Raw genomic sequence first — 27,667 nt, forward strand, 5'->3', positions numbered from 1 at the left:
TTAAACCAAGAGCTCCACTTTGTGGCCACACCTACAGCTACATGAGACCAGTCTAATCTTGTACAGCATGCCGCTGGTGTTCATGGAGCACACTGGCTGCTCGATGTTGTACGCGAACGGGTCCCAGTTGTGCTTTGAGCCATTTTTCCCATGCCTTAAGGTCATTGGAGTAGAGGGAGTCTGGGGGCCTGGGAATGACAAGATAATACACAACACTGAAGTTACCATGACAACTGATATTTATTTTTGTAACTGAGATTCCCTAGAGCATACCAGAGGTCATGGCGGCTGCAGAGTTCATCAGTCCTGTTGCGTCCACTATGCTCCCATGAGTGTGAACCACTATCAGAGTGGCCTTCTGGGGATTGACACCATTGCCCATCTGTAGGTTGGTCCTGCCAGTCTGTCATGTGAGGGAGGAGCAGAGAGAAACATTACATTGCACAGTCTGTGCTGCTGGGGACGTTATGTGGCATATGGGTCTGGTTTTACATGATCTGTTTCTTTTCAGACACAGTGGCTTGCGAAAGTATTCACCCCGCTTGGCATTTTTCCTATTTTGTTGCCTTACAACCTAGAATTAAAATATATTTAATTCTAGGTTGTTTGGGGGGTTTGTATCATTTGATTTACACAACATGCCTACCACTTTGAAGATGCAAAATATTTTTTATTGTGAAACAAACAAGAAATAAGACCAAAATAAATTACTTGAGCGTGCATAACTATTCACCCCCACAAAGTCAATACTTTGTAGAGCCACCTTTTGCAGCAATTACAGCTGCATGTCTCTTGGGATATGTCTCTATAAGCTTGTTACATCTAGCCACTGGGAATTTTGCCCATTCTTCAAGGAAAAACTGCTCCAGCTCCTTCAAGTTTGATGAGTTCCGCTGGTGTACAGCAATCTTTAACCTCTACGGGCCACGGGGGCAGTATTGAGAATTTTGAAAAAAATATGTGCCCATTTTTAACTGCCTCCTACACCAACTCAGAAGCTAGGATATGCATATTATTAACACATTCGGATAGAAAACACTCTGAATTTTCTAAAACAGTTTGAATGGTGTCTGTAAGTATAACAAAACTCATATTGCAGGCAAAAACCTGTGAAAAATAGATTTAAAAAAATGAGAATTTTGTGTACTATTTAGTGTCATTGTTTTAAAGATACCACAGTGAGAAAGGATTCAGTTCGCAACTCCTACTGCTTCCACTAGATGTCAACGATCTTTAGAAAGTTGTTGGAAGCATCTGTCATGAATACAGACCGAATTAGAATGCTTACAAGTTGACACGTCATCACTTCATTTTTTGCGCCTGCGCATGAATCTGAGAAGAGTGTCTTTGTCATAATCGTTTATTCTAGACACTTGATAGGTTGTGTGAAAATATTACTGATGTTTACTGATGTTTCACGTTAAAAATGGACCAAAAGATTAATGCTAAACAACGTTTGACATGTTTGAACAAACATAAATAGATTATTTACTAGGTTTTTTTTAGCTTTTCGGCGTGACTTTACACTGCCCACCTCATTTTGTGGGAGCCTACTGAACGCTAACTATTTGGACATAAATTATGAACTTTATCAAAAGAAACCACATTTGTTCTGGACCTGGGATCGCTGGCAGCGCCTTCTGATGGAGATAATCAAAGGTAAGGGGATATTTAGAATGTTATTATCGATATTAGATGATGCTAATGCTAACGGTATAGCTTAGCTTAGCTTATAGCTTAGCTTATGTTGTTAGCATAGTACCCAGTTTATAGCAAAATGTGATTTCCCAGTAAAGTTATTTTGAGATCTGGCCATTCGGTAGCAATTACGAGATGATAATATATTATTCTTTGAATGACAATATTATAATTTACCAATGTTTTCGAATAGTAATTCCGTGATTTGTAATGCTGGATTCACTGGGAGCATTCGAGCCGAAAAAAATTCTGAATTTCACCGTGACTGTAAATGCTGTTTTTGGATATAAATATGAACTTGATGGAACTAAAAATGCATGTATTGTCTAACATAATGTCCTATGAGTGTCATCTGATGCAGATTGTCAAAGGTAAGTGCATAATTCTAGCTAGTTTTCTGTCTGTTGATGCCCTTCTTTGAATTGGCTAAACATTACACGCAGCTATTGTCAATGTACTCTCCTCACATAACCTAACTTTATGCATTCTCCGTAAAGCCTCTGAAAATCGGACAGCGTGGTTAGATTTAGGAGATATATCTTTCAAATGGAGGAAAATAGTTGATTATTTGATTATTTGAAATGATTACTCTTGCAGTTTTGAATTCCCCGCCATGGTCACATGACAATGAATCCCAATACCGGGATAAGATCCTGCCCCCTGGCCTCAACAGGTTAAGTCATACCACAGATTCTCAATTGGATTGAGGTCTGGGCTTTGACTAGGCCATTCCAAGACATTTAAATGTTTCCCCTTAACTTCTATGGGCTAGGTGGGATGCTAGCGTCCCACCTGCGGGACACAGCCAGTGAAATATCAGGGCGGAAAATTCAACAACAACAAAATGTCATAATTCAACTTTCTCAAACATACAACTATTTTACACCATTTTAAAGATAAACTTCTCGTTAATCTAACCACATTGTCCGATTTCAAAAAGGCTTTACAGCGAAAACAAAACATTAGATTATGTTAGGAGAGTACATAGACAAAAATAATCACACAGCCATTTTCCAAGCAAGGACATGTGTCAATAAAACCCAAAACACAGCTAAATGAAGCACTAACCTTTGACGATCTTCATCAGATGACACTCCTAGGACATTATGTTACACAGTACATGTATGTTTTGTTCGATAAAGTTCATATTTATATCCAAAAACAGCATTTTACATTGGCGCGTGATGTTCAGAAAATGTATTCCCACCAAAACTTACGGTGAATGTGCACATCAATTTACAAAAATACTCATCATAAACGTTGACAAAATATATAACAATTATTTTAAGAATTAAAGATAGACTACCACTGGATGCAACTGCTGTGTCAGATTTTAAAATAGCTTTACAGAGAAAGCACATTTTTCAATATTCTGAGTACATAGCTCAGCCATCACGGTGAGCTATTCAGACACCCGCCAAGTTAAGGGGCAACCTAAACTCAGAATTAGTATTAGAAATATGCTCTTACGTTTGCTGATCTTCGTCAGAATGCACTCCCAGGACTGCTACTTCCACAAGAAATGTTGTTTTTGTTCGAAATAATCCATATTTATGTACAAATACCTCAGTTTTGTTTGTGCGTATAGATCACTTATCCAAAGGCATAACGCGCGAGCGCGGAACGAGAGACTTAAAGTCAAAATGTTCCATTACCGTACTTAGAAGCATGTCAAACGCTGTTTAATCTGTCTCTCACTGTTCAAATAAACCTACCATTAAAATTATAGACTTATAATTTCTTTGTCAGTGGGCAAACGTACAAAATCAGCAGGGGATCAAATACTTTTTTCACTCATGTGACAGATCATATGACACTTAGATTGCACACCGTTGGACATTATTTAACTAATTATGTAACTTCTGAAGGTAATTGGTTGCACCAGTTCTTACGTAGGGGCTTCATAGCAAGGGGGTGAATACATATGCAAGCACCACTTTTCCATAATTTTTGGGGGAGAATTTTTTGAAACAAGTAATTTATTTAATTTCACTTCACCAAATTGGACTATTTTGGGTATGTCCATTACATGAAATCCAAATAAAAATCTATTTCAATTACAGGTTGTAATGCAGCAAAATAGGAAAAACGCCAAGGGGATGAATACTTTTGCAAGGCACTGTAAGAGGTTGAAGAAAATAGTACAAATAGGCTAGCCCCCTGACGTTATAGGCCTAGTCTAGTGAGTGGTAGCTAGGGAAAAGTGGGGTAAGTTGAGAATTGTTTTTACATTCAGCATCACTACGTCAAGGGAAATATAGCATTCTTTCTAACAAAGACATCTAGATATATTTCAGGATGTTTTGTATCCCTGGAAATAATCAGAATTCATATAAACATTACAGTCTTAAAAACATAGCTTGTCCAAAAACAACAGTATCTTTGAACAACGTATCCCAGGTATGGGGTAAGTTGACCCACCGGACAGGAGAAGTTAACTTCTTATGGCTGGAATCCCGGTAACGGGATCGATATGACAACAGCCAGTGAAAGTGCAGGGCGCCAAATTCAAACAACAGAAATCTCATAATTAAAATTCCTCAAACATACAAGTATTTTACATCATTTTAAAGATAAAGTTGTTGTTAATCCCACCACAGTGTCCGATTTCAAAAAGGCTTCACAGCGAAAGCACACCAAACGATTATGTCAGGTCAGCGCCTAGTCACAGAAAAACACAGCCATTTTTCCAGTCAAAGAGGAGTCACAAAAAGCAGAAATAGAGATACAATTTATCACTAACCTTTGATCTTCATCAGATAACACTCATATGACTCCATGTTACACAATACATGTATGTTTTGTTCGATAAAGTTAATATTCATATCCAAAAATCTCAGTTTACATTGGCGTGTTATTTTCAGTAATGCTTTGCCTCCTCCGGTGATTTTGCAGAGAGCAACATCAATTTACAGAAATACTCATCATAAATGTTGATGCAAATACAAGTGTTATGCATGGAACTTTAGATAAACTTCTCCTTAATAACCTCTTACATCTAGACGTTCCGCTAGCGGAACACCGCTCCAATATCCAATGATAGGGCGTGGCGCGAAATACAAACTCCTCGAAAATCCGAAAACTTCAATTTTTCAAACATATGACTATTTTACAACATTTAAAAGACAAGACTCTCCTTTATCTAACCACACTGTCCGATTTCAAAAAGGCTTTACAACGAAAGCAAAACATTAGATTATGTCAGGAGAGTATCCAGCCAGAAATAATCAGACACCCATTTTTCAAGCTAGCATATAATGTCACAAAAAACAAAACCACAGCTAAATGCAGCACTAACCTTTGATGATCTTCATCAGATGACACTCCTAGGACATTATGTTATACAATACATGCATGTTTTGTTCAATCAAGTTCATATATATATATCAAAAAACAGCTTTTTACATTAGCATGTGATGTTCAGAACTAGCATTCCCACCGAACACTTCCGGTGAATTTACTAAATTACTCACGATAAACGTTCACAAAAAACATAACAATTATTTTAAGAATTATAGATACAGAACTCCTTTATGCAATCGCTATGTCCGATTTTAAAATAGCTTTTCGGTGAAAGCACATTTTGCAATATTCTGAGTAGATAGCCCGGCCATCACAGGCTAGCTATTTTGACACCCACCAAGTTTGGTACTCACCAAACTCAGATTTACTATAAGAAAAATTGGATTACCTTTGCTGTTCTTCGTCAGAATGCACTCCCAGGACTTCTACTTCAACAACAAATGTTGGTTTGGTTCCAAATAATCCATAGTTATATCCAAATAGCGGCGTTTTGTTTGTGCGTTCAAGACACTATCCGAAGGGTAACGAAGGGTGACGCGTGGACGCGTATCGTGACAAAAAAATTCAAAATATTCCGTTACCGTACTTCGAAGCATGTCAAACGCTGTTTAAAATCAATTTTTATGCCATTTTTCTCGTAAAATAGCGATAATTTTCCGACCGGGAGTCGTTGTTTTCGTTCAAAGACTGAAAATGAAAAATTGACTCTTCATGTGCACGCGCGGACCCGTCTCATTGTTCTCAGATTGACCACAATCCAAATGCGCTACTGTTTTTCAGCCATGGACTGCAAAGTCATCATTCAACGTTCTGGCGCCTTCTGAGAGCCTATGGGAGCCTTAGAAAGTGTCACGTTACAGCAGAGATCCACTGTTTTCAATAAAGAGAATAAAGAAGGCCAAGAAATGGTCAGAGAGGGCACTTCCTGTTTGGAATCTTCTCAGGTTTTGGCCTGCCATATGAGGTCTGTTATACTCACAGACACCATTCAAACAGTTTTATAAACCTTAGGGTGTTTTCTATCCAAATCAAACAATTATATGCATATTCTAGTTTCTGGGCAGGAGTAATAAACAGATTAAATCGGGTAAGTTTTTTTATCCGGCCGTGAAAATACTGCCCCCTATCCATAACAGGTTAATGCAACCACTGTGTCAGATTTCCAAAAAGCTTTACCGAAAAAGCACACCATGCAATAATCTGTGTACGGCGCTCAGACACAAAAACAAGCCATACATATATCCACCATGTTGGAGTCAACAGAAGTCAGAAATAGCATTATAAATATTCACTTACCTTTGATGAGCTTCATCAGAATGCATTCCCGGGAATCCCAGTTCCACAATAAATGTTTGTTTTGTTCGATAAAGTCCATCCTTTATGTCCAAATACCTTCTTTTTGTTCGCGCCTTCAGTTCACAAATCCAAATTCACGACGCGCAGGCCAGACAAAAACTCAAAAAATTCCATTACAGTTCGTAGAAACATGTCAAACGATGTATAGAATCAATCTTTAGGATGTTTTTATCACAAATCTTCAATAAGATTTCAACCGGAGAATTCCTTTGTCTTTAGAAATGCAATGGAACTCAGCTACCACTCACGGGCGTGCGCATGGCTGAAGCTCATGCCCATCTGGCAGACCTCTCACTCAATCAGCTCTTATTCTCCCCCACTTCACAGTAGAAGCCTCAAACGAGGTTCTAAAGACTGTTGACATCTAGTGGAAGCCTTGGGAAGTGCAATATGACCCCATAGACACTGTATATTGGATAGGCCAAGACTTGAAAAACTACAAACCTCAGATTTCCCACTTCCTGGTTGGATTTTTTTCTCAGGTTTTTGCCTGCCATATGAGTTCTGTTATACTCACAGACATCATTCAAACAGTTTTAGAAACTTCAGAGTGTTTTCTATCCAAATCTACAAATCTACTAATATGCATATCTTAGCTTCTGGGCCTGAGTAGCAGGCAGTTTACTCTGGGCACCTTATTCATCCAAGCTACTCAATACTGCCACCCAGCCATAAGAAGTTGCCGCTTATATATTTCTGTACTGAATGAAATATTACCACTACCTTTTTAAAACCATGTCTATCTTTATTTCTCAAACACAATTCAACATAATCACAATCACTTTTTGTCTTTTAATAATTTTAAGCACCTTTAACACCGAACAAATGTTTTTAACACTTTTAACATAGGCTAGGCCCTGTTGTTACCTCATATCCCATCAATAATGCCTTGCATTACATTTGGGAATAAAATACTTCAATTTGCTCAACTTGCCATTGGCTCAACTTAACCTTTCATGCTAGGTTTAGGACCTAATATGGAAGCTTATAAAGACCCCAACTGATGTATAGAACAATCTTAAAAGTATCTACTTTGGTTTAGATTCAAGTATCATTAAGCCTCTAACTCAACCATTTCATTTGACTTGGTGAAAATCTGTTTTCGGAACTAACTTGCTTATCACTTTTTCCATGTGGTTTCTTCCATGAAATGATGTACTCTTCCTAAATGTTTGGTCAAATAATTCATTTTGTTTATGGTTTTCTAGAAGCAAGGGTGGCTCAACTTTCCTCTTAGGCTCAATTTACCTCACTCTCCCCTAAGGTCAAATTAATGGAACAAGAACTACAACTGTTAAATGCTCATTTTGCGGTCTAGTGCGGCAGCTGTTGGCATCCAATACAATTCCACTACTAGGCCTACACCACAAGATATTCAGATTAAAAAAGTCCATCATGTGAGAATTTACAAGAACATGCTCAGGGATGGAGACTGAGGTGGCCAAGGTTGTGGTGAACATATTGTCCTCGGATGCATGGACATCTGCCACAGTGACTGTTGTGCCTTCTGTTGTGAGACATCACAGGTTGAAATAGTCAAGTGTATAAGATTCTTCAATAACGCTACTGTATATCACTGGCTGGCTTGTCTCTTTTGTAGTAGGCCTATGTGAATAGGTTACACTAGTTAGTGAAAAGTGTTGGGGAAGCTACTCTGAAAATATAATTTACCAAGCTACCAAGTATTTCAAACTGGAAGAAGTTAAGCTACGCTAAAGCTACCCTTAAGAAACATATAGTTAATTTAACTAAAGTTCACTTGAAACAGTAACTCAAACTACTTCGTGAAAAATGTTCATATCTAAATCTGAAATGTAATAGAATACAAATTGCAAGAACAGATCACTCTATAATCAGAAGTTAACAGAATGGATAATTTATCCTATTAAACAGGGTTAAATATAATGTTGTAGTAAATTTCAGCTTCAGTTCAATGTGTCACTTTCAGAAAATATGTGCTTCAGTCAGGAAAACATTATCTCATCTCTTTGATCTCAGCTAGCAAGCCAGTCAGTAGAACCATTCAAGGTTCCTCGGTTTGTAACCATGGAGGAACCCATTTTGGTGCTGGGTAGAACTCTTTGCAGAGGATTCTATCTAGAACTCTCTATGTAGGGTTCTTCAAAGAACCCCCTGTATATGGTTCTAGCTAGAACCCTCTATAAAGGGTTCTACCAATAACCATTTTATCATCTAAAGGTTATTCCTAGAACCCTCTACCCTCTTCCACCAGCCTTATTAGCATTTCAAATCGAATTATTTATGACAATACATTACATATACCATAAGGCCTTTATTTGAGGGCCTAGTTATACCCTAAAACAGTGGTTTTAGGAATCTCCTGGTTTACAGGCCATATCAGGGCTGCAAGTCACATTATGCTGGCTTGCAAAGTGATATGTAATTCCTATGTAATGACTGCCAGGGTAGGGAAGATTGAATGCTGAGACATCTTGCCTTCCAAAGAATCATCAAAGAACCCTTTCTTCCAAATGCGGTTCTTAGGATGTCAAAGGTTCTAGGTTCTTTGCCTTACGAATAACCCTTGTCTTATAAAAAGGGTAATTCTGATCTAAACAGTTATTGGTAGAACCCTATCCCTCCAAAGAACCCTTTTGAAACCCTTTTTTTTAAAGAGTGTAGCTACCAAAATGGCTAGCCAGCAAAGCTAGCCACGCTTCAAGATTGTTTTGATCATGTGGACTGGGATATGTTATGAGAATAACATCGACAAATACACTGATACGGTGACTGAGTATATCATGAAGTGTATAGGAGGTGTTGTACCCACTGTGACTATTAAAACCTACCCTAACCAGAAACTGGGAATAGATGGCAGAAAGCTAAATATTTATATATTCTTAATTCCATTTCTTTACTTTAGATTTGTGTGTATTGTTGTGGAATTGTTAGATATTACTTGTTAGATATTACTACACTGTTTGAGCTAGAAACACAAGCATTTCGCTACACCCACAATAACATCTGCTAAACACGTGTATGTGACAAATAACATTTGATTTGATTTGAAGCCCCGGAAGCCTAGACCTAATGATACCACTGGAAGGCGCCCAAAGTATCTTGAGAATAGGTTAGCTACAGACAAATATAGCAACCAAAGTATGATCTTGTGGAGGAGTGGATGTGTCGGAGTGGGTGTGTTGAAAGGAGTGGGCATTTTGAAAGCAAGCAGCTAATTGGTCAGATATCACTGCTCTGCCTAACCCTCTCTGCAAGCTCAGACTCTGGGACAGAGTATATACAGAGGAAAGAAAGAGCAACTCCATGAAGGTGTACTGTTGCACTTTCAAACTCATGTACCTTACCATTTTAGGATTTCTGTGTTCAGAATGTATAATTAACATCTCCTTCCAAAATCATGGGCATTAATATGGAGTTTGTCGCCCCGTCAACCCCATACAATTCTGGGAAGGCTTTCCACCAGATGTTGGAACATTGCTGCGGGGACTTGCTTCCATTCAGCCACAAGAGCATTAGTGAGGTCGGGCACTGATGTTGGGTGATTAGGCCTGGCTCGCAATCGGCATTCCAATTCATCCCAAAGGTGTTCGATGGGGTTGAGGTGAGGGCTCTGTGCAGGCCAGTCAAGTTATTCCACACTGATCTCAACAAACCATTTCTGTATGGACCTCGCTTTGTGCACAAGGGCATTATCATGCTGAAACAGGAAAAGGCCTTACCCAAACTGTTGCCACAAAGTTAGAAGAACAGAATAATCTAGAATGTCATTGTATGCTGTAATATTAAGATTTCCCTTCACTGGAACTAAATGGCCTAGCCCAAACTATGAAAAACAGCCAAAGACCATTATTCCTTCTTCACCAAACTTTACTGTTGGCACTATACATCGGGGCAGGTAGCGTTCTCCTGGCATCCACTAAACCCAGATTCATCTGTCAGACTGCCAAATGGTGAGGCGTGATTCATCACTCTAGAGAACGCGTTTCCGCTGCTCCATAGTCCAATGGCAACGAGCTTTACACCACTCCAGCCGACGCTTGGCATTGTGCATGGTGATCTTAGGCTTGTGTGTGGCTTCTCAGCCATGGAAACCCATTTCATGAAGCTCCCGGCGAACAGTAATTGAAACTCGGAATTGAGTGTTGCAACTGATGACAGATGATTTTTACGCTCTACGCACTTCAGCACTCAGCGGTCCCGTTCTGTGAGATTGTCAAATCAAATCAAATGTATTTATATAGCCCTTCTTACATCAGCTGATATCTCAAAGTGCTGTACAGAAACCCAGCCTTAAACCCCAAACAGCAAGCAATGCAGGTGTAGAAGCACGGTGGCTAGGAAAAACTCCCTAGAAAGGCCAAAACTTAGGAAGAAACCTAGAGAGGAACTAGGCTATGAGGGGTGGCCAGTCCTCTTCTGGCTGTGCCGGGTGGAGATTATAACAGAACATGGCCAAGATGTTTAAATGTTCATAAATGACCAGCATGGTCAAATAATAATAATCAAAGTTGTCGAGGGTGCAACAAGTCAGCACCTCAAGAGTAAATGTCAGTTGGCTTTTCATAGTCGATCATTGAGAGTATCTCTACACTCCTGCTGTCTCTAGAGAGTTGAAAACAGCAGGTCTGGGACAGGTAGCACGTTCAGTGAACAGGTCAGGGTTCCATAGCCACAGGCAGAACAGTTGTAACTGGAGCAGCAGCATGGCCAGGTGGACTGGGGACAGCAAGGAGTCATCATGTCAGGTAGTCCTGAGGCATGGTCCTGGGGCTCAGGTCCTCCGAGAGAGAGAAAGAAAGAAAGAGAGAATTAGAGAGAGCATACTTAAATTCACACAGGACACCGGATACGACAGGAGAAATACTCCAGATATAACAGACTGACCCTAGCCCCCCGACACATAAACTACTGCGGCATAAATACTGGAGGCTGAGACAGGAGGGGTCAGGAGACACTGTGGCCCCATCCGACGATACCCCCGGACAGGGCCAAACAGGAAGGATAAAACCCCACCCACTTTGCCAAAGCACAACCCCCACACCACTAGAGGGATATCTTCAACCACCAACTTACCATCCTGAGACAAGGCCGAGTATAGCCCACAAAGATCTCCGCCACGGCACAACCCAGACAGGAAGACCACGTCAGTGACTCAACCCACTCAAGTGACGCACCCCTCCTAGGGACGGCATGGAAGAACACCAATAAGCCAGTGACTCAGCCCTTGTAATAGGTTTAGAGGCAGAGAATCCCAGTGGAGAGAGGGGAATCAGCCAGGCAGAGAGAGCAAGGGTGGTTCATTGCTCCAGAGCCTTTCCGTTCACCTTCACACTCCTGGGCCAGACTACACTCAATAATAGGACCCACTGAGGAGATGAGTCTTCAGTAAAGACTTAAAGGTTGAGACCGAGTCTGCATCTCTCACATGGGTAGGCAGACTATTCCATAAAAATTGAGCTCTATAGAAGAAAGCCCTGCCTCCAGCTGTTTGCTTAGAAATTCTAGGGACAATTAGGAGGCCTGCGTCTTGTGACCGTAGCGTACGTGTACGTATGTACGGCAGGACCAAATCGGAAAGATAGGTAGGAGCAAGCCCATGTAATGCTTTGTAGGTTAGCAGTAAAACATTGAAATCAGCCCTTGCCTTAACCTCCCTACACTGGCTTCCTGTTAACACTGGAGTAATATGATCACATTTGTTGGTTCAGCCGTATTTAGCACTAACTGAAGTTTATTTAGTGCTTTATCCGGGTAGCCGTAAAGTAGAGCATTGCAGTAGTCCAACCTAGAAGTAACAAAAGCATGGATTCATTTTTCTGCATCATTTGTGAACAGAAAGTTTCTGATTTTTGCAATGTTACGTAGATGGAAAAAAGCTGCCCTTGAAACAGTCTTGATATATTCTTTAAAAGAGAGATCAGGGTCCAGAGTAACGCCGAGGTCGTTCACAGTTTTATTTGAGACGACTGTACAACCATCAAGATTAATTGTCAGATTTAACAGAAGATCTCTTTTTTTCTTGGGACCTAGAACAAGCATCTCTGTTTTGTCCGAGTTTAAAAGTAGAATGTTTGCAGCCATCCACTTCCTTATGTCTGTAACACAGGCTTCTAGCGAGGGCAATTTTGGGGCTTCACCATGTTTCATCGAAATGAACAGCTGTGTGTCATCCGCATAGCAGTGAAATTTAACATTATGTTTTCGAATGACATCCCCAAGAGGTCAAATATATAGTGAAAACAATAGTGGTCCTAAAACGGAACCTTGAGGAACACCGAAATTTACAGTTGATTTGTCAGAGACAAACTGATATCTTTCCGACAGATAAGATCTAAACCAGACCAGAACTTGTCTGTGTAGACCAATTTGGGTTTCCAATCTCTCCAAAAGAATGTTGTGATTGATGGTATCAAAAGCAGCATTAAGATCTAGGAGCACGAGGACAGATGCAGAGCCTCGGTAATAACATCATTAAAAGGTAATTTACCACCTAAGTGCAGTCTCAGTGCTATGATGGGGTCTAAAACCAGACTGAAGCGTTTCGTATACATTGTTTGTCTTCAGGAAGACAGTGAGTTGCTGCGCAACAGCTTTTTCTACAATTTTTGAGAGGAATGGAAGATTCGATATAGGCCGATAGTTTTTTATGTTTTCTGGGTCACGGTTTGGCTTTATTACTGCCACTTTTAGTGAGTTTGGTACACATCCGGTGGATAGAGAGCCGTTTATTATGTTCAACATAGGAGGGCCAAGCACAGGAAGCAGCTCTTTCAGTAGTTTCGTTGGAATAGGGTCCAGTATGCAGCTTGAAGGTTTAGAGGCCATGATTATTTTCATCATTGTGTCAAGAGATATAATCCTAAACACTTTAGTGTCTCCCTTGATCCTTGGTCCTGGCAGAGTTGTGCAGACTCAGGACAACGGAGCTTTGGAGGAATACGCAGATTTAAAGAGGAGTCCGTAATTTGCTTTCTAATGATCATGATCTTTTCCTCAAAGAAGTTCATGAATTTATTACTGCTGAAGTGAAAGCCACCCTCTCTTGGGGAATGCTGCTTTTTAGTTGGCTTTGTGACAGTATCAAAAATACATTTCGTATTGTTCTCATTTTCCTCAATTAATTTGGAAAAATAGGATGATCGTGCAGCAGTGAGGGCTCTTCGATACTGCACGGTACTGTCTTTCCAAGCTAGTCGGAAGACTTCCAGTTTGGTGTGGCGCCATTTCCGTTCCAATTTTCTGGAAGCTTGCTTCAGAGCTCGTGTATTTTCTGTATACCAGGGAGCTAGTTTCTTATGACAAATGATTTTAGTTTTTAGGGGTGCAACTGCATCTAGGGTATTGCGCAAAGTTAAATTGAGTTCCTCAGTTAGGTGGTTAACTGATTTTTGTCCTCTAATGTCCTTGGGTAGGCAGAGGGAGTCTGGAAGGGCATCAAGGAATCTTTGGGTTGTCTGAGAATTTATAGCACGACTTGATGCTCCTTGGTTGGGGTCTGAGCTGATTATTTGTTGCGATTGCAAACGTAATAAAATGGTGATCCGATAGTCCAGGATTATGAGAAAAAACATTAAGATCCACAACATTTATTCCACGGGACAAAACTAGGTCCAGAGAATGACTGTGGCAGTGAGTCGGTCCAGAGACATGTTGGACAAAACCCACTGAGTCGATGATGGCTCCGAAAGCCTTTTGGAGTGGGTCTGTGGACTTTTCCATGTGAATATTAAAGTCACCAAAAATGTGAATATTATCTGCTGTGACTACAATGTCCGATAGGAATTCAGGGAACTCAGACCAGGAACGCTGTATATGGCCCAGGAGGCCTGTAAACAGTAGCTATAAAAAGTGATTGAGTAGGCTGCATAGATTTCATGACTAGAAGCTCAAAAGACAAAAATGTCATTGTTGTTTTTTTTGTAAATTGAAATTTGCTATCGTAAATGTTAGCAACAGCTCCGCCTTTGCGGGATGCACGGGGGATATGGTCACTAGTGTAACCAGGAGGGGAGGCCTCATTTAACACAGTAAATTCATCAGGCTTAAGCCATGTTTCAGTCAGGCCAATCACATCAAGATTATGATCAGTGATTAGTTCATTGACTATAACTGCCTTTGAAGTGAGGGATCTAACATTAAGTAGCCCTATTTTGAGATGTGAGGTATTACGATCTCTTTCAATAATGGCAGGAATGGAGGAGGTCTTTATTCTAGTGAGATTGCTCAGGCGAACACCGCCATGTTTAGTTTTGCCCAACCTAGGTCGAGGCACAGACACGGTCTCAATGGTGATAGCTGAGCTGACTACACTGACTGTGCTAGTGGCAGACTCCACTAAGCTGGCAGGCTGGCTAACAGCCTGCTGCCTAGCCTGCACCCTATTTCATTGTGGAGCTAGAGGAGTTAGAGCCCTGTCTATGTTCGTAGATAAGATGAGAGCACCCCTCCAGCTAGGATGGAGTCCTAGCTGGAGATTATGTGGTCTACCACTTCGCGGCTAAGCCGTTGTTGCTCCTAGACTTTTCCACTTCACAATAACAGCACTTACAGTTGAACGGGGCAGCTCCAGCAGGGCATAAATTTGACAAACTGACTCGTTGGAAAGGTGGCATCCTATAACTGTGCCACGTTGAAAGTCACTGAGCTCTTTAGTAAGGCCATTCTACTGCCAATGTTTGTCTATGGAGATTGCATATGGCTGTGTGCTCGATTTTATACTCCTGTCAGCAACGGGTGTGGCTGAAATAGCAGAATCCACTAATTTGAAGGGGTATCCACATACTTTTGTAAATAAAGTGTATATTATCTCAATCAGTGCAGATGGGTAATCTTTAGCCACTGATTGGTAAATCCTTAACGATTGATTACTTTACCCTGTTGAATTTTACCTGACCGTTAGGGTGGAATGGAGGTAGAGTAAGATTGGATGAGCTGGACAGGGTTGTGAAGGACGGTGCCCAGAAGGATTTCTGGGTAGGGGAAATGGCATCCCTTAAGAGGGCAAGAATGAGATGTATATTAGGAGAAGTGCTATTTTATCATAAGGAGAAGCATGCTTGGAATATGGAGGAGGAATGGAGGGGAAAAAAGAGGCGTAGGAGGTCGAAGAGAGTGAGGGAGGTAGAGGGTGAGCTTGAATCGGTTGAAGATGGTGGAAAAAAGGGAGATGTTTTGTCAACAAAGAAAATGGAAAGTACAACCAGAGTGAGGCGTACGGCGGATTGAGGTCTGGAGACAAAATAGAAGTTAATGAGGGCGAATTATCAGAGGTGGCAGGTGTGGTGAAGTTCTTGGAGCCCGAGGCTTGCACCGATGGTCAGGATAAAGATGAGTCTGTGACGGTAGGAGTGACATTTTTAGAGAAAGTGGACCCCTGCCTTTTGGCTGATCCATATGTGGTTTCAGGGTGGGTGAAAATGGAGTTGGGTGCTGTGGAATCGGTGAAGGTAACTGGAAATAGTCTTGTGCCCTGCCCCACACCACACAAATGGAGACAAGAGCTGTGACTTGTTTTGTACACAAGAAAAGCCTGCCATTGAAAGGAGTGATTACTGGGGTAGCTGTAAATGTGAAAGTGGATCAACTGCAGGGGAAAATTGCAGGTGTTTGTGATGCTCGTCAGTTGGTGCAACGCAGACAGGGTGGCGTGAGTGGTGAAACAGAAGAGTCATTATCTCTTTCATTTATCCCGTACGAGATGTTGTGCCGAATCCATTAAATTGTTACAGGTGTCAAGCTTATGGGCATGTGGCAGCAGTGTGTAGGACAGAGGTTCCTAGGTGTGAGAAGTGTGCAAAAGGGCATGAGACAAAGGAATGTGTAGTATTGGGGAAAGAAGCGGTATATGTCAATTGTAGGAGTGCCCATGGGGCTGGGATTCAGAAGTGTCCTGTGCGATAGAGGCAGGTTGAGGTTGCCATGGTTAGAGTAGTGCAGAGGGTGCCGTATGCTGAAGCAGTGAAAGTAGAGGAAGATGGATCAAGGGGGAGGGATCCTGAGAGGATTCGTGTGAGTAGTAGATCTGTGCCAGTACAAAGGGATATGCCAACGAGTGATATATGCTTCAGTAAGTTTGGCTTCTTAACGTTCATAGAAATGGTTATCAACTCTACTGCAAGGATGGACTAAGTCGCAGAAAATAGAGGTTGTGGTGACAGCTGCGGAGAAGTATTTGGGTGTACGAGATCTGACGTCAGAATAGTTACAGGGTGTGTTGAGTGGTGGTGTCCTGTCCTTCCAGGCCGTTGGCCTGAGGTGGGACCAGATAGTTTTAAATAGTGGATTAGGTTGGTTGGTTTTTAACAAGTGTAGGGTTAGATGGCAGGGTATTTTTATTGATTTATTTAATTGTTTTCCCTTTACCTTTTTTCCACGCAAAGTATAAGGGATTTATACCCCAGTCTAGTTGGTGGCGGTAACGCAATATTTATTGGATGCCAACCGCCATAGGTCATTTTGGCTCCCGAGTGGCGCAGCGGTCTAAGGCACTGCATCTCGTCACTACAGACCCTGGTTCAATTCCAGGCTGTATCACAACCGGCCGTGATTGGGAGTCCCATAGGGCGGCGCACAATTGGCCCAGCGTCGTCCGGTTTAGGGTTTGGCCATGGTAGACCGTCATTGTAAATAAGAATTTGTTCTTAACTGACTTGCCTAGTTAAATAAAGGTTAAACAAAAAAACGAATCGAAGAAGTAAAATACATTTAGGATGGAGCTAGGTATGCCATACCTCTGTGGAGGGGTGTGGTGAGTAGTCGGACAAAACGAGTATCAGAAAGGTGCAATATGCAGAAATCAATCTGCCATTTCCTGGTTGCTAAAATTCTAATAGTTCGCCTAATTTCAGTTTGTGTGGCAAAACAAGCAATGTACAGTGTAGATAATCATTGTACCATCTAAAATATATATTTTCAATAACCAAAAATATTGTATATTCAACTGTTTGAAGCTGGTGTATAAAACTGAAAGTATAAGAAGCAAAAACTAAACTTAATCGCATGAAGCATAGAAATAGAGCACATAGAACAGATCTACCGCTTCTTAGACTTCCTTTCAATGATACTGAGATCTATAACTGACATTTCTATGTGAATTTGGTCAGGTCGCCCAAAACGTATATTGCAGCTTTAACGGATATGGGCAATTGTCCTGATAGGATTATGATTACCCTGAGTATATTTTGTTATTATCCATGATTCGGTCTAATCATCAAATCAAATCAAATTAAATTGTATTGGTCACATACACATGGTTAGCAGATGTTAATGCGAGTGTAGCGAAATGCTTGTGCTTCTAGTTCCGACTATGCAGTAATATCTAACAAGTAATCTAACAAATTCACAACAACTACCTTATACACACAAATACACACAAATGTAAAGGGATGAATAAGAATATGTACATATAAATATATGGATGAGCGATGGCGTGCGGCATAGGCAAGATGCAGTAGATGGTATAGAATACAGTATATGCATATGAGATGAGTAATGTAGGATATGTAAACATTATTAAAGTGGCATTATATAAAGTGACTAGTGATACCTTTATTAAGTCCATTTATGGCCAGAGATTTGAGTCTGTATGTTGGCAGCAGCCTCTCTATGATAGTGATGGCTAAATCAAATGGTGAGGATGTTTGCTAGGAAGCAATAGAGAGAAATAGTAATGGCGTATTTTTTTAGGCACTAACTCCGCCATGGTTCGTTGGACAAAGCCTATGGGGACATTAATGGCGTTTTTGTAGGGTTTTTGGCTAAAGTAAGGTCTGTGGTTAACACAGGCTTAGGAGATCTTATACGTTATGTTCTATGAGATAATCTTCATCAGCTAACGTCACTTTTTGTCAATTTTGAAGCATTTATATAATAAAAAAAGCACAAACGCTTCATAATTCAACTAACTGACTGGTATAAACTCATAGAAGAAAACAGATAAGATCTCCTAAGCCTTTGTTAACCTCAGACCTTAGTTTTGGATTTTATCCCAAAACCCTATTCTTTCCCCGTTAATTCCATAGGGATGGCTGAACGAACCAGAGGTAACTAATTTCTGGGTTTTAGGACTACAAGCTGGCGAGCTCTATGTGCATAGATAGCATCTAACAAGCGGGGTGAAGGTAGGGAAAACATATTAAATTCTGATGCGCATTCTGACTGAGTGACAGCAAACAGCAAAAGTTGAGGACAGCAAAAGTTGGACACAGACACACTCACACAGTTTCAACAAGATTCCACAGCTACAAAGTCAAAATAGGCTACATTCTAAAAACAAAATTTTTCTTAATTTAAGGTTGTGGTTAGGCATAAGGTTAGCAGTGTGGTTAGTTTTAAAGTCAAATTTTAGGAAAATAAAGTGTTGAATGTGCGGGGTTTATTTATAATTGTGACTGTGGAAGCATAATTACAACCCACACACAACCCTTCGCGCGCTGCTCCTAATCTGCAGCTTTTCTGGTCTATAATCGTACAGGGAACTAGGTATTTTGCCAACATGTGGAGTGTTTGGTGTGTAATTTTCCAAACAATCAGCGGCTTTACGGAGAAGCTCTGATATACACTTGTGGTTTTCATCCATTGTTGAGCAGAGTAGCTACTTAAAAAAATAGGTCAACGCTAGATGCTGTTGACTTCAGCAATATTTTTTACTTTAGCCAATATGTAACATAGAGATTTGGAGGCCACTAGCAGAGGCCAGTCTGAGCATGCCATACACTTTTTGGCCAGACAGAATGTCTTTTTTACTAAAGAAATGCATATTGTATCCACCTAAAGTCTAATGGCCCGGGGCTGGGTTTCTACTAGCCTCGTCGAGAACCAGGCTTCTCTAATAATATGGGTAAGTCTGGGGAAGTCCATGGCAGAAAATTGCTAAATAGTGGTGTAAATTAGTGACACCTCACTACACATCATTTGTGAGAAGACTGATTTTTGAGATGTCCCCTGATCTGGTAAACACTGGTGTTGCTCTACCACCTTCCACCGCAGATGCGGAAGGTCGGCATTGGCAGATGCGGTGGACTGAGACGCAGCCCATGCAAAAATGTCTAACTTAAACAGACAGATTTTGATGGTATGTTTTTATTATTTATTTATTATGCCTTGAGTGGAGAATGGGGTGGCTCAAGAGGATAAATTACTTGAATATTCTTTTTATTACATTTTTTTATGCCCAGCTCATGAGGCCCCTTGATGATGTGAGGCCTGAGGCAATTGCCTCTTCTGCTTAATGGTAAATCCGCCAGTGGTCACTACTTTTGCCTTACAATCTTGCTCAAGGGCTTTGAACCAATGACCTACTTGACCTTGCCAAATAGAATTGATTGACATATCCCTTGCGATTATGGAAAGAGTGGCCATGAAATGAAAAAGGCCATGAAATTCGGAAATGTATCATGTGATGAAGCACCATTATGAAATGATAAAAGTTCTAATGAAAAAAGCAATTTTATTATGAAATTAAATATTGCAACATTATTTTGAAAAGTGACATGAAAAAATCTCATTGAATATTCTTGAATCATTTCACAATAAAATCTTATATTTAATTATGTATTCATTCATTCAGTTATTATTATTTTTTTATTTCATCTGGACTGTGTGGTATTTCATTATTTATCCATTTATATATTCATTCCTTTACATATTTCATTTTGAGTACTTTGGTCTTCCATAGAAATTAGGCTACTTTCATTACATAAAGATTGCTGACATGGCCTCATACAAAACTAAATTGATGCGCCCAGGTAGCAGGCCTAATTTTACAACCTGCACCTAGGAAAATCTCAATTGCATTTCCTTGATTCCTCGTATCCCCGTTCCTCTCCTCCTGAAAACCCATTGGATGATAAAGTGCATAGCATTAGATACAACACCATAGATAGAGGCCAAACTGATAAGCTGTTGCTTTGTCTTTTATCTTTTATAGTGTGAGTAGATGGAAATGGATGAATATTGAGTATAGGTCCTTGGGACTTAATTAATGACATTCTTTCGGAATAAACCTAATGGAAAGCATTGCAGATGTTGCAATGGAGACTCTTCAAAGTCTGTTTTTGTCATTTGATTTATTTCTATATCTACAGTACATGATGTATTTTGTGAGATTTTTACAGTAGTAGGTCAAATTCTTTCTAGATTAAGTAATTTACAAGTTTGTCTCCTTGCGTTTCAGTTTACCTACGCAGAATAAAGTGGAGGAAGATAAAGAGATGATGCAGTCTACACACCATAAGGGATGAGGTCACCGTCAAAACAATATCTACCCACTGTGACTATTAAAATCTACCCTAACCACAAACCTTGGATGGATGGCGGCATTTGCACAAAACTGAAAGCGCGAACCACCGCATTTAACCATGTAAAGTTGACTGGGAATATGGCTGAATACAAACAGTGTAGTTATTCCCTCCGCAAGGCATTCAAACAAGCGAAATGTTAGTATAGAGACAAAGTGGAGTCGCAATTCAACGGCTCAGACACGAGACGTATGTGTCAGGGTCTACAGAAAATCACCCAAGAAGGCAAAGGTAACTGAACTAAATGACTATCGCCCCGTAGCACTCACTTCTGTCATCATGAAGTTTGAGAGACTAGTCAAGGATCATATCACCTCCACCTTACCTGTCACCCTAGACCCACTTCAATTTGCGTACTGCCCCAATAGGTCCACAGACAATGCAATCGGCATCACACTGCCCTATACCACCTGGACAAGAGGAATACCTATGTAAGAATGCTGTTCATTGACTACAGCTCAGCATTCAACACCATGGTACCCTCCAAGCTCATCATTAAGCTTGAGGCCCTGGGTCTCAACCCTGCCCTGTGCAATTGTGTCCTGGACTTCCTGATGGGCCGCCCCCCAGGTGGTGAAGGTAGAAAACATCTCCACGTCGCTGATCCTCAACACTGGGGCCCCACTAGGGTGCGTGCTCAGCCCCCTCCTGTACTCCCTGTTCAGCCATGACTGCGTGGCCATGCATGCCTCCAACTCAGTCATCAAGTTTGCAGACACAACAGTAGTAGGCTTGATTACCAACAACAACGAGACAGCCTATAGAGGGAGGTGAGGGCACTTGAAGTGTGGTGTCAGGAAAACAACCTCTCACTCAACATCAACAAAACAAAAGAGATGATCATGGACTTCAGGAAACAGCAGAGGGAGCACCCCCCTATCCACATCGACAGGACAGCAGTGGAGAAGGTGGAAAGTTAAGTTCCTCAGCGTACACATCACAGACAAACTGACATGGCCCACCCACACAGACAGTGAGGTAAAGAAAGAGCAACAGCGCCTCTTCAACCTCAGGAGGCTGGAGAAATTTGGCTTGTCACCTTAAACCCTCAACTTTTACAGATGCAGCCCGACAGGATGCTCTCATTTGTGCATCACCACCTGGTTTGGCAACTGCACCGCCCATAACTGCAGGGCTCTCCAGAGGGTGGGGCGGTCTGCACAACGCATCACCGGGGGCAAACTACCTGCCCTCCAGGACACCTACAGCACCCGATGTCACAGGTAGGCCAAAAAGGTAATCAAGGACAACAACCTGTTAGCGGAGCAACCCAGGGGAACCCAAGAGCAGACTCAGATGAGGAAACAGGGATGAATGAACCAAAATATTTATTGTACACAGGGAGATATGGAGTGCAGATCCGGGGAAGCTCGGATGAGTTGCAGGAAAAACAGATGTGGAAACTGAGGTTGGAGTAAGTTGAGTAGAACAGGGTAAACAGGTCCCGAGGGGAATCCAAGGTAGTGGTGGTGAGTAAAATCCAGAGCAAGGTAGTTGAGTGGTGAGATGTGGAACAGGAGACAGGAGCCAGAGACAGAGCGGTAAACTGCAATGAGAGGATAAACAGTGTCAGGCAGGGAAACAGGCACAGCAGAGTAACAGGGTCTTGAATATTCATAAATGGCTAGAATCATGAACTGACTAAGCAGAGATTACGATTTTACAGAGTAGAAGTGTCAGGACTGAGTATTTATAGAGGTCTTGATTATGGAACAAGTTGCAGCTGGTAGGGATCTGCTTTGACTCCAGCACACCTGTCTCCAACCACACAATCACACAGAGAGGGAAAGGGAGAGAGAGAGTGTACAGGGGGAGTAACTGCATGTCAAAAAGACACCGGATGAACACCAGAGGGCGTAGCAGGAGCAGATGTGACACAACCACCCCGAGCCACTGCCTATTCACCCCGCTACCATCCAGAAGGCGAGGTCAGTACAGGTGCATCAAAGCTAGGACCGAGAGACTGAAAAATGTCTTCTATCTCAAGGTCATCAGACTGTTAAGCAGCCATCACGAACACAGTGAGGCTGCTACTTACATACAGACTTGAAATCATAGACCACTTTAATAAATGGATCACTAGTCACTTTAGTAATGCCACTTTAATAATGTTTACATATCTTGTGTTACTCATCTCATATGTATATATTGTATTTTATACCATCTATTGCATCTTGCCTATGCCGCTTGGTCATTGCTCATCCATATATTTATATGTATATATTCTTATTCCATTCCTTTACTTAGATTTGTGCGTATTAGGTAGTTGTTGTGGAATTGTTATATTACTTGTTAGATATTGCTGCACCGTCGGAACTAAAGCACAAGCATTTCACTACACTCGCAAAAACATCTGCTAACCATGTGTATGTGACCAATACAATTTAATTTGATTTGAGAGACAGCTAAGCCTGACTTTCAAGTTGGTTGGCAGCCTGGCCGAGGAGTTGGTCCATACCATTTCTCTCATCAGCCTCAGAAAGAGTTCAGAGGCACTGAACAAGCTCCAGGCTTTGAGGGACAACAACATCATCGCTAACCATCTGTCTGAAAAGGTGAGAATGTGTGGAGTCAAGTTGGAGGACATAACAGTGAGCATTGTTCCTTTCCAAGAGTCTACCTTAGTAGACCTAGCGAGGATTTTCAAGGTGTTGGCTGAGGAGAGGTTGTGTGACTCATCTCTGAGGGATTTGGCTTACCAGACAGCTCTAGCCACATACAAGCACAAGACAGTGGTGAAGAGAGTTCAGAATCAAATGGAGCTGCTTAGACAGGAGGCTACGAGGGTCTGCGGGCCTCAGATTGAGGAAACAGTTAGGGGGACGTGTTTCCCAAAGTAGTCCCTGTCAGGGCTTTGCTCCATCTTCCCACTGCACCAAAGGAGCACAGCTTTACAAATATCAGGCCTTCCTTACCAGACAGGAAGTGGTCACAGTCCGCCCTGCTCCTTATGTGATGACACCTCCATATATTCCTACCCCTCTCACTCGGAGATCAATGCATCCAAAACGATTGGCTTTGAAACAAGTGACATCTCTTCCCAGCCTCCTGCTCCAATGAATTTGGAGCCTGTCCAAATTGTGGTAATTCCAAATTGTGGTACAGTACATATACACAAGGCGAAGGGTGGATTTAAATACTTTGAGGGTTATGTCTCGGGATACGCCGCCCAAATAAAATGAGCCTCAACATGAGAGACTACAACTGGAGAAGAGGCTTGAAATTAAATGTTTTATTTCACCTTTATTTAACCAGGTAGGCAAGTTGAGAACAAGTTCTCATTTGCAACTGCAATCTGACCAAGTGTCAGGGAATCTAGGAGTGGTGGTTGGAGTCAGGCGCAGAGAGCAGAGGGTAAGTATCATGTCTTTTATTTCTCCGGCACAAAACGGTCACGCCAAAACAGAATGGCGCGTAATAAGATAGACCAACCCAAAACACAGGGCAAAACAGTCCGGAGAGAAAATAAGGCGCCAGCCAGGACATCCAAATAACAAAACAGTGAAATAATCCCGCACAAACCTGGGCGGGTTTAACAGGCTTAAATAAACACAAATCAAGAAACAAAACCGGGAACAGGTGCAACCAATAAGACCAAACAAACAGAAAAGGAAAAAGGGATCAGCGGTGGCTAGTAGGCCGGCGACTTCGACCGCCGAGCGCCGCCCGAACAGGCAGGGGAGCCACCTTCGGTGGGATTTGTAACAGTACCCCCCCTGACGCGTGGCTCCCGCAGCGCGCCGCCACCGGCCTCGAGGGCGACCCGGAGGACGAGGCGCAGGGCGATCCGTATGAAGGCGGTGGAAGTCCCTCAGAAGTGAACGGTCCAAAATATCCCTCATCGGTACCCAGCACCCCTTCTCCGGGCCGTACCCCTCCCAGTCCATGAGGTACTGTAGGCCCCCCACCCAGCGTCTGGAGTCCAGAATGGCACGTATAGTGTACACCAGGGACCCCTCAATGTCCAGAGGGGGTGGAGGGACCTCCGGCACCTCACCTTCCTGCAGGGGACCAGCCACCACCGGCCTGAGGAGAGACACATGAAACGAGGGGTTAATACGGTAGTAAGAAGGAAGTTGTAACCGGTAACACACCTTGTTTATCCTCCTCAGAACTTTAAATGGCCCCACACACTGCGGCCCCAGCTTCCGGCAGGGCAGGCGGAGGGGCAGGTTTCGGGCCGAGAGCCAGACCACAGGGGCCTCACTGCGGTGCTGGTCAGCGCACCTCTTCTGCCGTCCACTCGCTTTCCTTAATGATTCCTGGACGGCTCTCCAAGCGTCCTTCGAGCGCTGTACCCACTCCGCAGGAGCCTCGGTCTGGCTCTGGTGCCATGGAGCCAGGACCGGCTGGTAGCCCAACACGCACTGGAATGGTGATATGTTAGTAGAAGAGTGACGTAGGGAGTTTGGGCTACCTCTGCCCATGGGACGTACCTCACCCATTCTCTGGGCCGGTCCCGGCAATATGACCGCAGAAACCTACCCACTTCTTGGTTCACTCTCTCCACCTGCCCATTACTCTCGGGGTGGAAACCCAACGTTAGGCTGACCGAGACCCCCAACCGTTCCATGAACGTCCTCCAAACTCTGGACGTGAACTGGAGACCCCGATCAGAAACGATGTCCTCGGGCACCCCGTAGTGCCGGGAGACATGGGTAAACAAGGCCTCCGCAGTCTGTAGAGCCGTAGGGAGATTGAGCAATGGGATGAGACGGCAGGACTTCGAAAACCGGTCCACAACGACCAGGATCGTGGTGTTCCCCTGAGATGGGGGAAGGTCGGTGAGAAAGTCCACAGACAAGTGCGACCACGGCCGCTGTGGAACGGGGAGGGGCTGTAATTTCCCTCTAGGCAGGTGTCGAGGAGCCTTGCTCTGAGCGCACACCGAGCAGGAGGAGACATAAAGCCTCACGTCCTTAGCCAACGTGGGCCACCAGTACTTCCCCTAAGACTCCGCACTGTCCTCTCGATCCCAGGGTGACCCGAAGAGGGAAGTGTATGGGCCCATCGAATCAATCGATCACGGACACCAAGCGACACGTACTGAGCACCTGCTGGACACTGAGAGGGTGCAGGTTCCAACCGTAACGCCCGCTCGATCTCCGCGTCCACCTCCCACACCACCGGTGCTACCAAGCATGACGCTGGTAGGATGTGAGTTGGATCGATGGCCCGCTCCTCGGTGTCATGTAGGCGGGACAGCGCATCGGGCTTCATGTTAAGCGAGCCTGGCCGATAGGAGATCATAAAACTAAATCGGGTAAAGAACATGGCCCACCTGGCCTGACGTGGATTCAGTCTCCTAGCTGCCCAGATGTACTCCAGATTACGGTGGTCAGTCCAGATGAGGAAAGGGTGCTTAGCCCCCTCAAGCCAATGTCTCCACACTTTCAGAGCTTTGACTACAGCTAACAACTCCCGGTCCCCCCACATCATAGTTCTGCTCTGCCGGACCGAGCTTTCTTGAAAGGAAAGCGCAAGGGCGGAGTTTTGGTGGCGTGCCCGAGCGCTGTGATAGCACGGCTCCCACCCCAGTCTCGGACGCGTCCACCTCCACTATGAATGCCAAAGAGGGGTCCAGATGAGACAGCACGGGAGCGTCGGTAAACAGCTCCTTCAGACGACTGAAAGCTCTGTTCGCCTCTGCTGACCAGCGCAAGCGCGCCAGCCCCCCCTTCAGCAGTGAGGTAATGGAAACAGCCACCTGACCAAAGCCCCGGATAAACCTCCGGTAGTAATTGGCAAACCCTAAGAACCGCTGCACCTCCTTTACCGTGGTCGGAGTCGGCCAATTACGCACGGCCTTAATGCGGTCACACTCCATCACCACCCCCGGGGTGGAAATGCGATAACCCAGGAAGGAAACGGCTCGTTTGTAAAACACACATTTCTCAGCCTTAATGTACAGGTCATGCTCCAGCAGTCGCCCAAGCACCTTGCGCACCAGGGATACATGCGCGGCACGTGTGGCGGAATAGATTAGGATGTCATCAATACACACCACCACACCCTGCCTGTGCAGGTCCCTGAGAATCTCATCTACAAAGGATTGAAAAATGGCTGGAGCATTCTTTAACCCATACGGCATGACGAGGTACTCATAGTGGCCCGATGTGGTACTAAACGTGGTTTTCCACTCGTCTCTTCCCGGAATACGCACCAGATTGTACGCGCTCTTGAGGTCCAGTTTCGTGAAAGAACGCGCTCCGTGAAATGATTCCACCACCGTAGCGATGAGAGGTAGCGGGTAACTAAACCCCACTGTGATGGAATTTAGACCTCGATAATCAATGCACGGACGCAGACCTCCTTCCTTTTTCTTCACGAAAAAGAAACTCAAGGAGACGGGTGACATGGAGGGCCGAATGTACCCCTGTCTCAGAGATTCCGTGACATATGTCTCCATAGCCAGCGTCTCCTCTTGTGACAATGGGTAGACGTGACTCCTGGGAAGTGTAGCGTTTACCTGGAGGTTTATCGCGCAATCCCTCATCGATGAGGTGGTAATCGGGTCGCCCTCTTTTTACAGAAGGCGATAGCCAAATCGGCATATTCAGAGGGAATGCGCACAGTGGAAACCTGGTCTGGACTTTCCACCGTCGTCGTACCGATGGAAACTCCTATGCACCTACCTGAACACTCCTCTGACCACCCTCTGAGAGCCCCCTGTCTCCATGAAATATCAGGATTGTGATTGGCCAGCCAGGGAATCCCCAGCACCACCGGAAACGCAGGCGAATCAATGAGGAAGAGACTAATCCATGTCCAGTGGAACCGTGGCCTCCCTGACCAGCCCTGACCCTAATGGTCAGCTATCTAAGGAGTGCACGGGGAAAGGTTGGTCCAACGACACCAGGGGAAGCCTTAATGCGAGCCCACGATCCATAAAGTTTCCAGCTGCGCCTGAATCGACTAGCGCCTTATGCTGAAAAGAGGAAGAAAACTCAGGAAAATGTATTAGCAAAAACATATGGCCAACAGGGAGCTTTGGGTGAGGCTTGTGCTTACTCACCTGGGGTGCCTGCCAT

At 43.2% G+C, this 27,667-nt stretch overlaps 1 protein-coding gene across 1 annotated transcript; it reads right to left on the reverse strand.

Annotated features, from left to right (window-relative positions):
* LOC115197782 (deformed epidermal autoregulatory factor 1 homolog) lies at positions 1-27,667 on the reverse strand. Its single transcript, XM_029759576.1, has 4 exons — positions 27,652-27,667; positions 7,767-7,864; positions 274-403; positions 1-188 (listed from the first exon to the last, which is right to left on the reverse strand). Exons 1-4 carry the CDS (start codon positions 27,665-27,667, stop codon positions 1-3), a joined length of 432 nt encoding a protein of 143 aa, XP_029615436.1.

The sequence above is a fragment of the Salmo trutta genome, chromosome 7, assembly GCF_901001165.1.
Source record: "Salmo trutta chromosome 7, fSalTru1.1, whole genome shotgun sequence".
NCBI classification, from domain to species: domain Eukaryota; kingdom Metazoa; phylum Chordata; class Actinopteri; order Salmoniformes; family Salmonidae; genus Salmo; species Salmo trutta.